The 11,888-nt window shown below is 37.4% G+C and overlaps 1 protein-coding gene across 2 annotated transcripts; it reads right to left on the bottom strand.

The window, feature by feature from the left end:
• Positions 1-1,458: 1,458 nt before the first annotated feature.
• LOC108996203 (NAC domain-containing protein 104-like) lies at positions 1,459-2,467 on the bottom strand. Of its 2 annotated transcripts, none has more exons than XM_018971974.2 (3): positions 2,263-2,467; positions 1,888-2,156; positions 1,459-1,788 (listed from the first exon to the last, which is right to left on the bottom strand). In XM_018971974.2, exons 1-3 carry the CDS (start codon positions 2,426-2,428, stop codon positions 1,624-1,626), a joined length of 600 nt encoding a protein of 199 aa, XP_018827519.1. In that variant the 5' UTR covers positions 2,429-2,467; the 3' UTR covers positions 1,459-1,623. The 2 variants fall into 2 exon arrangements, with proteins under 2 accessions (XP_018827519.1, XP_018827520.1); XM_018971975.2 differs by having other exon boundaries at positions 1,927-2,156.
• Between the last annotated feature and the right edge of the window lie 9,421 nt (positions 2,468-11,888).

The raw sequence follows: 11,888 nt of genomic DNA, 5'->3' as shown, positions 1-11,888 counted from the left end.
TTTGGTCTTTATGAGATTTTTGGGAAGATCCTCTTTATTTATTTAGCTTGTTAAATGTATGAATTCATCATATTAATTTATAGAGAAGCTAACATGGTGGCTTATTTTTTGGCGAATGAAGGGGCTAAGGGTATAAGTATAGATTTTCAGGATGAAGATTTTGCGGGGAGACGTTTTTGTGGCCTTGTACGATAAATGGGGTCTTCCTTATATATATATATATATATATATATATATATATATAACAGAACTCATTGTGCTATATCCTTTCAAATGAGTAATTTTTTGTTTGGTTACCATTGTCCACAAGTACTTCTTGAATGGTACCTCTAGGCTCTGCTATGACGTCTCGGATTCAGCAAATGAAAATCATATTGCCATCCAAGAGCTTACGTGCGTATAGGTAATTACATTTTTATTCCTCGATGACTCTACGATTGGAAATTATAAAAGGGTTATAATTTATATTCCTCCATAAATAACTCATTTCCATATTTATCATAGCAAACAATTTATTTAGCAAAGTATATGAAGCATGCATTATCCGTAAAAATAAAAATAAAAAATAAAAATTATTTAACTAAATAATTAAAACCAAAAGTATTAAACCAATTGGATCATACCCTCTATTAGTTTAGAAAAAGGAAAATGATATGAGTACAACCATTTTCATAATCTTATTTTAAAGTATGGGCATTTTTGTAAAGTAACTTATAAAAGTAATATTAGTTTACAGAAATATCCTCAATTTAAAGCATAATTATATAAAAGATTATAAAAAATATTGTAAGTCGACATATAGAATTTTCCATTTGGTTTTTCTGATTTTATGTTGATGAGCCAATCTATTGAAATCTGTTACAGATACAAAAAGATTATATAAAAATAAATTTACAAACTGAAGTGGTTTCATGGGTAACTTGTGAGAAGCCTCGAACTGTACTTAATATATACATAAATCATGGCAAGAATTTTACTACTAATGGAAGGATGAATGACTCAGCATTGCGGCTTAGCGCTATCAAATTCAATGATGTAATAAGGAGTATGGCCAAAAGGAGAGCCAAGTGACCATAATATATAGGAGGAGGATGGGTATTTGGCCGTTCAAAGGTCAAAACAATGGCAACTCGAACATTGTCTTGTCTTTTAGGTGCGTGGATAATCAATCCCATGTGAGAAAGGGATTGTTCAACAAACATGGTAGGCTAAGATTCAGAGACCATTCAGTGAGAAGTTTTTGCCAGAGCTAGCTTGCCAATACAAAGAACCCCCCCATGTCAAAACCAGAAAAATAAGGACAATATACATGGTTCATGTGCTGAGAAAACAGTTTGTGTGTGTGTGTGTGTCTGTATATGCAGATAGGGATGAGGCCAAACAATTTATAGCAATCTAAAGCTTAGAAAACAATAATAATTAATTAAATTCATTGATATCTGCTTTTTATAAAGTAAATCGACTTATACTAATGATACAGATCAACAATAGCATCATTGGAGTAGTTACACGAATCCCTTTAAATATAACAAGTTGAGCAGGCTGATTAGTCCGAGAGAGAGGAAAGAAAAAGACTTCAATTGTATTTAGAATGTCTAATCTGAACCTTGTTACTAAAACTCCTTATGAAAAATTGATTTCATCAAGATCATCATCTATAGTTGACAGATACATTTCATCTAGGCTTGAGAGCTCTGTTCCATTATCTTCATCGTCGCTGCAGCAGAAACATTCAGCAAAATTGCCCGTTCTCTCATGAACTCGGCATAAAACCCATTTGGTACGGTCCTAAGTTGACCAAAAAGAGGGATGAAAATAAGGTGCGAAATATCATATATGAGAAATAACAGTAGAATGGAATAGTTAAAAGAGTTTAGTCAGTAGTACTTTTCGTTTTACTCTTCTGTTGTAGAATGCACCACTCACCCCATAGTTGCAAAGGTGATATTCTTGCATTATCCAAGCAGTTTCATAACCTTGACCTGGAGCTTGACCAATGTAAAAAACAAGGTGTTTCTTGATTCCCACTTTCTTTCCAGCACTTGTGAGTACAGGTTCATCAATATCTAAATCCATCCAATACCCTTTCTTTGTGAATCGATTTTCTGTCACCTTGCTGAAGAAGTAGAATGTACTTCCACTTGATAATGTCTTGCCTGTGCATATATAAACGGTAGAAATAAGTTAATAGTATACACGATACCTGAAACTTTGAGCAGAAAATATATACGAACATGAGATAAATTTTGAATATAAACATACCATTGATGAAATCCCAAGGATCATGCAGACAAAGATCAAGATCAGGAATTATGTTGGGATGGAAAGGTAAGAGTGAGGCCTTGTGATAGAGGAAGTGAAGGACAAGTTCTTCATCGGTTGGGCAGAATCGAAAACCAGGAGGAAGGTTGACACTGTCATCTCCCATCTTCTAAGTATAAAGCAAGCAAGCTGTCCAAAGAGAATAATGTCTTGGCAATTGAGATTCGAAATTCTTGGTCAAGTATATTATATAGCGTTGGGGAAGAGAGAGAGAGAGAGTGCTTGATTTCTGTTCAAGAATTGAATTGACTGAATTGAGTTAGGTGAATAAGGGCGGGCGCATACTGTATGTATGGTGATCATCAGCTAAATTAACTGGTCCTTTAACTAAACATAAAAGGATAGGGATTAACATCATTCTTCCACATGAAGCAATGTCAGGTTAAAAAGAAAAAGAATTTTTTGAAAATACATTTTATGTGCACGTCATGATTGAGTTATGATATTTATTTACACACACACACATATACGTATACATATATGAGACAAGCGCTTATTCAAAACTTTCTTAATGCTGTTCTCTTGGCAGAATGGTGAGCAATAATGCATGAGAAACACTGTTGAGGGCAATATTTCTATCCCAACGACAAAGGAAAAGTTTTCAGACAAGAAAAAAACGACAGAGTAAAATAAAAAAAATAAAAAAAACGATAGCTAAAAAAGTAGATCAATGATGCTAACATGAGGACAGCATGACATAGCCTTAGTTACTTTCTTCACTGCTATTGCAAATTAGTAGTATCTGTCTTCATACAGATTGGTTTAGTACTCAAATTAACATTTCTCCATTAATGCTTCGGCTGTCACAGTATACCTCTGCCGACACACTAATAATTGAGATGCCTACTTAAGGTTAAACTCTTCTTGGTTTTGACAGCAACGAGAAATATAAATATGGGAAGGCATTTCCTTTTTCCTACAAATTCATATCTAGTGTCAGCAAACAATCAAGAGATCAATGGAAGATATAATTATATATGTTGTCATGTATCGATGTATCGTCGTACCCTCTGCTGCTGGCTTTTTTTTAAAAAATTCTTGGAATTTATGATTGCTAAGTCGACATTAATGAATGATGATGATCTATGTAAATTGTTTCTCCTAATATATATATATATATATATATATATATATATATATATATTAATAGCTAATGAGCTCGTCGTTGTGTAGCTCACACGAAAGGTCGCCTTGAGCCTTTTAGTTTGATTTGGTAGTCGATTGTTCATTGGATTCGCTCCATTTGTCAGGACATTCACAAAGTTTCAAAATGCTCTAGGCATAATTCTCAGATTTTACAATCCTTGCTTATCCAGCCTCTAGTTCCGCCAAAGTAATGTTTGGTGGCCTGGCACAAACCCTCTCAAGGTCGTTTTAAGTTAAATACTTATAGTAGTAGTTTTGGGAATTCTGGGCCATCTGGGGCGGGTGGTATTATCAGAGATGGTCAAGGTAATTTAATTTATACTTTTGCCTCTCCTCTTGGCGTTGGTTCGAATAATAGAGCTGAGTTATTAGCTCTGTTGTATGGCCTTAAAGCTTGCAAAGCTCTGAGGATTGGTTATGTGGTGGAAGCAACGGAGATGTGGGGTTTGGTATCTTGAAGATTTTTGGGAGAAGATTCTTGGTTGTTTGGATTTGATGGTCTGTTCTGTTTGTCATGTATTTAGAGAGGGTAATAAAGCTGCTGATTGGCTTGCAAAGTATGGTGCGCTTGGTGATCATCACATGGAGCAACAAGTGATTATATTAGGGAAGTGCCGAGGTTGCTAAGAGGTTTAATCCGCTTGGACAAGCTAGGTCTTCCTTCGTTACACTGCCGCTAATTTTTATTGCTTTTGTTGCTCTTTTTCTTCTGTTGCTAATGGTTTTGTGCTTGGTTCTGTTTTGTTTCTTTTTCTTGCATGGGCTAACCTTGTTTTTGTAGGTTGCTTTGTTGGTTTTTTCTTTTGATTTATTTAGGATTATATTGTACTGTGATTTTAATGATCTTTATTTTTTGATGCCTGTGTTTGGGTTTTTCTATAACCTCTAAGTGTCTAATTTGTAATCACGATTTTCCTCCGCTATAAGTGAGGGTAATCAATAAATTTAGAATACCGTTCTCTTCTTTATATATATATATATAGAGAGAGAGAGAGAGAGAGAGAGAGAGAGAGAGAGAGAGAGAGAGAGAGAGAGAGAGAGTGTGTGTGTGTGTGTGTTTTGGAGCCACTTAAATTGAAAAACCTGACTTACGTACTCGACAAAAATCTTGTGCATTCCTTTCTTATTTACTACATGATTCAGCTTAATTATGTCTTACAGAAAGGCTAGCACTATTAGTACTAGTTGTCCTTAAGGGACCCCATGGGACATGCATCCTCGTCATGCCTTGTTATGAGGTTGATTATGGGTCATTTTCTTGCATCTAACCCCCGGCCCTTCAACGTACGTACCCTTGTCTTATTCTTATATTTTTTAGACAAACATGAGTTAGCAAACCAACTCGATCGACAAACACGTACAGACCCATGCTTATGCAGTTAGCCATGGCTTAATATATATATCGTTATCACAAAACCATCATTACAATTTGCTAAAAGTTGGAATTTTATGTTTCCTCTATGCAGTTGGCAGGTCACCTTTAAGCATGGCTTATGATTTTTTCCTATGAGAAAAAGGTGGGGGTATAGCTAGCTTACAACGTAGCATGGAACTCCATGTTTATCCCCCCAAGCTAATCATGACTATCTGATGTTAGAAACCCATGATGCATAGAATTTTATAAATGATCTCTGAGTTCTTACTAGCTAGCTAGAGATATATGTTAAAGCTACTTCATTTCTCTGCAACTTGCTAGCTAGCTTTTCCCATTTCAAACTTTAGTTTGTATAAGATATGCATGGTTTCTTTCTCCCAACCCTACTCCATAGATTTTTTCTTCATGAGAATGATTAGAAAGTACGGCACATACCAACTAAAGTGCTAAAAATCTGAGTTTTTTTGTCATTTTCTTTTATCCATCTGATAGTCATTCATGTTGTTCGAGACTAGTTGTTGAAGACGAAAATTAAACAGCTCCTTAATTTGGTAAAAACTAATGATAAGACGTCCAAATGACAGCAATTAAATCGTTCGTATTGACCATGCATGATCTTTAAAATAATTAACCTAAATTGTATATAGTAAGGGTACAGCTTAGTGAACGACCGAAAGAGGAGACATATCTTTTGGGAAGTGACGTCTATGACGTTCCACGTGCGACATCATGAAGAATACTTTTCCAACGTTCAAGGTTCAAAAACTCGCGACAAATATAAGCTATTTACAGTACGGTATAAGATTTGAATATTTTCAAATCTTATGATCATTTGTTACTACGTTCGTACGTACACGTCTTCCATCGAGGAGCGATTAATTGATTATATTCAAATTATCATTTATCTTTTATGTCGTCATGTGATTAATAATTATTATGTAATATAAACGATATTTGATATAATATTAATATTGATGTATAGACTTCATGAATATAATATCAGGGTGTGGATGGGCATCAATTAATTCTATCAAAGGGTTCAACAACATCTAGTATAAAAGTCTCATCACACATTCACGGAATAACTGGAAGAGTTTTAATACTATCATAAGGGCTCGCAGGGTGCCACCCTGGGCCTGGGTCATGGGGACCTTACAAGTCATTTAAGGCTCAAACACTTCTAACCCAATAGATCAGCTCAAGTCGATTTGTTAAAGATAGGAACGCCTGCCCACTTATCCTGGGAACATTAGAATATTCACTCATTCAAAATGAGTGAATAGCTCAAAGGTCTCAGGATTCAAATTTCAAATAGTAGGCAAGGTAGTTAGTCCGGGTGATCCTAAGAACGCAAGTCCTCTATTTAAAGGATATAGGTATGCTAATGAAAGCTCTCAAATAGTTTTCTCTAAAAAGACTTATACTGTTACTGATTTAGGCATCGGAGAGGCCCTATTCAACCCCCCAAGTCATCTAATTACTCTTTGGTTGTAGGAGATCGGGAGTGCGTAGTAGTGAACCACATCCTTAACAGAGTGAGTTATACTATCTATCTTGCATGAGCGCATAAAGAGATCATTGATCAATTAAAAGCACAGAACATGACCACCTAAATCTTCATTCTTTTTGTTCTTTTCATTTTTGTAACCATAGTTATTTTTTACAACTTTTGCAAGACATACAACCATTTCCTCATCTGTCATTTCAGATTTACTAAACATATAGTAACTAGATAAAACAGGACCTCCAAAGAACCAATAATACTCCTAGATGGAAATTATAGATCATTTCCAATTGTTTGACCAAATTTGATGATCTAGTTCTTGAGAAATAGACACATTACGTGGGTTCTGTAACTATTAATGTGTAACAACTGTGTACCAATTAGGAACAGATAGACTCACTTCAAGGGTGATCAGGAACCTCCAAAATTTAAGAGGAAGAAAAAGAACTTTTCATTAACAATTTGCATAAAAGAAAGCAACACTGTCATGAGCAACAAATATCTGACTTCAATAACAAACTTCAAGTAAAATGACTATTAAGTCTTCAGGCAACAACCAATAGGAGATTACTTAATAATTCATTTATTACAATATTTATAAGAACGTAGCCTTCTATAACTTCAAGTCTTCTTCTCATCCTTTAAACGTGTTGACACCTTCTACACCATTCCTCATATCAATGACCTTCATGATCCCACTTCTACTTCATCTGCCAAACCCTAACATTAGACAAAACACTTCACTCCTTCACTGCCTCTTCAGCTCGATGTGTAATAGAGTCTCTTCGATTTAGAACACCTTGCCCATAAGGTGTGGGTAGGTGTTTCGCATCTTATGGAAAGTTTCCCATGTCGCATCTTCGCCCTTCAGCCCTTGCCAGCGGAATAGGATCTTTGTTACTGGTAAAGCCTCTTTCTTTTTCATCCTCCGATCTATCACAGCTTCTGGTTCGGGGCTCAGGATCACCAATGCATCTACGGGTGGAAGATGGGCTATGGGGTTCACCTCATGATCCAATCTTTTCTTCAGTAGAGAAATATGAAAGACAGGGTGGATCTGGGATGAGTCTGGTAGATCCACTCTGTAAGCTACCTCCCCCACACGCTCAATCACCTGGAACGACCCATAGAAGTGAGGAGACAACTTCATATTTTTTCGTTGGACTGAGTACTTCTGGTGAAATAGTTGTAGCTTCACATAAACCCAGTCCCCGATTTCTAAATTTTTCTCCTTCCTCTTTAAATCGGCATATCGCTTCATCTTGTCTTGTGATTTTTACAGGTTGTGACGTAGCAGCTGCATTATCTGGCCTCTGGATTGGAGGGACGAATCAATAGCTTCCACATAGGAGGTTCCCGACAAGTAGTTCACTAACTAGGGGTGGGAGTATCCATATAGGGCTTCAAAGGGTGTGAGTTAGGTAGAGGCGTGCTTGGTGGTATTGTACCACATTTGGCCAAGGGAATCCAGAGTGACCAATCTTTGGGCCGATCTCCCACAAAGCAGCATAAATAGTTTTCAAGAGCCTTGTTAATGCCCTCAAATTAGTCGTCAGTCTGTGGGTGATAGGTTGTGCTATAAGCCACTTTAACTCCCTACTGCTTAAATAACTTTCTCCAAAATATGCTTGTGAGACTCTTGTCTCTATCAGACACAATAGAGTTGTGCAGACCATGGAGTCTGGATATATGTTTGATAAAGAGTTGGGCTGGTGTGGTTGTTGTGTAAGGATGGGACAATGGAATGAAATGGCTAAACTTTGTCAAAAGGTCCACCACTACCCAAATACAGTTGTACCTCTGAGAAGTGGGTAGGCCCTCTATAAAATCCATGGTGATGTTGGCCCATGGTTTAGAGGGTATAGCAAGGGGCTGTAAAAGTCTACTGGGTAGTGTATTATCTGGTTTCATACACTGAAACACATCACAGTTTTGAATATACTCATTCACATCAAACTTGAGTCCCTGCCAAAAGAACTCCCTCCTCACTCTGCATGTAGGGTTTTATCAAACCCTGAGTGTCCCCTTGTTGGGCTGTTATGGAGTGCATCAAGTAGCTTTATTTTGAAGGGTGTGGAACTAGGTATGTATAGCCTATGTTTATAATACAACAACCCATCTCGAGAAGTGTACTTTGGGCCCAATTCCCCCTTACTCAGCTTCTACATCAACTTCTGAGTCTCTATGTCAACAGAATAGAGCTCCTTTACCTCATCAATCAATTCCAATGTAGGTACTGAAATCATAGTTAAAATCACAGCAGATGTAATCCTTTTCTCGAGCCTCCTTAATAGTGCTTCTGCCACCCTATTATCCTTGTCCCTTTTATACTCCACTAGGAAATCAAACCCATCAACTTAGAAATCCATCTCTACTGCAAAGGAGTTCACACTTGTTGGTCCAACAAGAACTTTAAGCTCTGCTGGTCAATTTTCACTACAAACTGAGCTCCTAGTAAGTATGGCCTCCACCCTTTCATTGCAGAAACTAGCACAAACAACTCCTTCTCATAAACTGATAATAACAAGGCCCTATCTTTTAAAGCTTGACTGTAAAAGGCAATGGGATGGCCCTACTGTAATAAGACTGCACCCACTACCCTTCCCAATGCGTCGCATTCTATATAAAATAGGAGGGAAAAGTTGGGTAGGGCCAACACAGGAGGATTCATCACTGCCTCTTTCAACTATATGAATGTCAATTTTATCCCTGGATTCCATTGAAATCTATCCTTCCTTAGTAGGTCTGCCAAAGGGGCAGCAATACCCCTATACCCTTTGATAAATCGATGGTAATAACCCGTCAGGCCCAAAAAATCCCTCAATTACTTGATGTTAGAGGGTCTTGGCCATTCAGCCATAACTTTTAGTTTATTGGGATCAACCTTGACACCTTGGGCCGATATGAAGTGCCCTAAGTATGCCACTTATGGGCTTTCAAAACTGTATTTGGACCTCTTTACAAACAACTGGTGCCTTCTTAGAGTCTCCAAAGTCACTACTAGATGTTGTAGGTGTTCTTCCTCTATTTTGTTGTAAACTAATATGTCATCAAAAAATACAAGGATAAATTTCCTTAAATAATATTTAAAAACAACATCCATTCAACTTTGGAAGGTAGAATGAGCATTGGTCTAGCCAAAGGGCATGAATAAAAAACTCATAATGGCTTTCGTGAGTGCGAAATGCTATTTTAGGAATGTCTTCAGGCCTGACTCTGACCTGGTGGATACCCAAACCGTAAATCCAGCTTTGAAAAAATTGTGGCCCCACATAATTCATCTAAAAGTTCCTCCACCACGAGTATATGGTACTTGTCCTTAATAGTAACATTGTTAAGGGTTTGGTAGTCCACACAAAGCCTCCACAACCCATCAACCTTCCTTACCAACAGGACAGGTGAGGAATAAGCGCTTTCACTTGGTTGGATAATCCTTGAGGCCAATAATCTTTTACTATCTTTTCCATCTCATATTTTTTGGAAAAAAAAAAGAAGAAGATAAAAGTATAGCCTAATTGAGATAGGTTTAGTTTCAAGATGTAATATAATTGAGTGATCATGTGATCTGTGAGGTGGAAACGTTTTGGGGTCAGAAGAAACTGATGGAGAAGGTGTTGTATGTTTGCAAGTGGAAGCTGTTCATTTTCTGCCTTGGTCCTCTCCAACAGATGCAAAACTACTCCATTGTTTTCCAGACTGTTGTTGTTCGGTACTCTTCCTTCCTTAATTAATTTGGAATTAGTCAAACCCTTGAGGGTCACCTTTTGTCCTTCTAAAGCAAACTGCATGGTCAGTTCTTGAAAATTCCATAAGATAGAGCCTATGGTCTGTAACCAAGCAACTCCTAACACCATGTCACAACCAACTAAGCTTAAAATATAAGCTTTTGGTTCAATGTGTATGCCCTAAATGAACAGAGGCACTTTTGGAACCCATCCCTCATTGCTTACTGAATCTCCATTGGCCACTTTTACCTGCACCTTCACATCCCCTTCTATGGGTAGCAAGGCCTTCCTCAACACCTCGGGGTCTAGAAAATTATGTGTATTGTCTATGTCAACCAGTACTACAACCCAACAATTCCCAATCATGGCCTTAATTTGCATGGTTCTGGGATTCACTGAGCCAATGATGCATGCAGTAATATTTCAGGATTTCCCTTGAAACTTCCTATATCCACCAATATGCTCTCAAACTCATTCTCCTTTTCTTTTTCCTTATTCGGAGTTTCATTCACATGGGCCTCATAGATTTCTTCAGGTATAACTTGGGTTTTTGACATTTGTGGCCCGAATCCACTTGGATTCACAATAGTAACATAGACCTTTTCCCCTTCTATCTCGCATTTGATGTTGGTTAATTTTCTGGACTGGTAGGGTTCTTTGTGGTTGTTTGGGAAGGTCAGGTGGTCTAGTGGGGGGTTTAAGTAATCCAGGCTCAGGGGTGAGGTTGAAGAATTTGGGACATTATTTTGTAAGGTTAACTGTTTCTTCCTAGATCTTGGCTAGGCTGTATGCAGTGAGTAGGTTATGTGGATTAAACATGCGCATGGGGAGGCGAATGTGATCACGAATTCTGCTAAGGAAAAAGCTCAATTTGCAATTCTCAGACAGTCCCCATAACTGGTTGGAAAAGTTTTCAAACTGTGACTTATATTCTTCTACCGATCCTATTTGTTTCAACCTAGTTAGTGTTTCCATTAGGTCATCATAACAACTAGGACCAAAATGAATGAGTAAGGCCTTTACAAAAGAATCTCAATCACCTAACACTCCAAATTCATCAAGGTTCTAAAACCATGTGAGTGCTTTCCTTTCCATGTGAAAGGAAGTCAGTCGTAGTCTATGCTGGGGTAGGGTATTATGGAAGGAGAAAAACTGTGATACCTTATACAGCCACCCGTTAGGGTCTTCTCTATTGAAAGTTGGAAAATCCAGTCTGACTGAACAGGTCAATACATCACCAGAAGATACTAAGGATAGCTCAGGGTGAGACTGATTACCTGATGAAGATTCCGTATGGGTCTGCTGATTATTTTTTCTTTGCAACTCCAAGGTCAACGCGGCCATCTATAGGTGCACTGCCTCAAACTATTGTCACACGACTGTCATTTCAAATTCCAGGGACTTATATTGGGTTTCTTTATGTTTGAATTGAAATTCGGTGGATTTCTTAAGGGAATTCAATCCCTCTAGTAACTATGTAATACGAGCACCTTCAACCATTAGGATTGTGAACCCAATGTAATGGGGAATCAAAGGCTCTAGATACCACTTGTAACAACTGTGTACCAATTAAGAACATATAGACTCACTTCGAGGGTGAGGAACCTCCAAAATCTGAGAGAAAGAATAACTTTTCATTAACAATTTGCATAAAAGAAAACAGCTCTGTCATGAGCAACAAATATATGACGTCTCTAACAAACTTCAAGTAAAATGACTACTAAGCCCTCGTACAACAACCAATAGAAGATTACTTAATAATTCGCTTATTACAATTATTATAAGAATGTAGCCTTCTAGAACTTCAAGTCTTCTT

This window comes from Juglans regia, chromosome 1 (assembly GCF_001411555.2).
Source record: "Juglans regia cultivar Chandler chromosome 1, Walnut 2.0, whole genome shotgun sequence".
Classification (NCBI taxonomy): Eukaryota; Viridiplantae; Streptophyta; class Magnoliopsida; order Fagales; family Juglandaceae; genus Juglans; species Juglans regia.
Note: the sequence above shows the minus strand (reverse complement) of the source record. Positions and strands in the feature narration are given on the sequence as shown.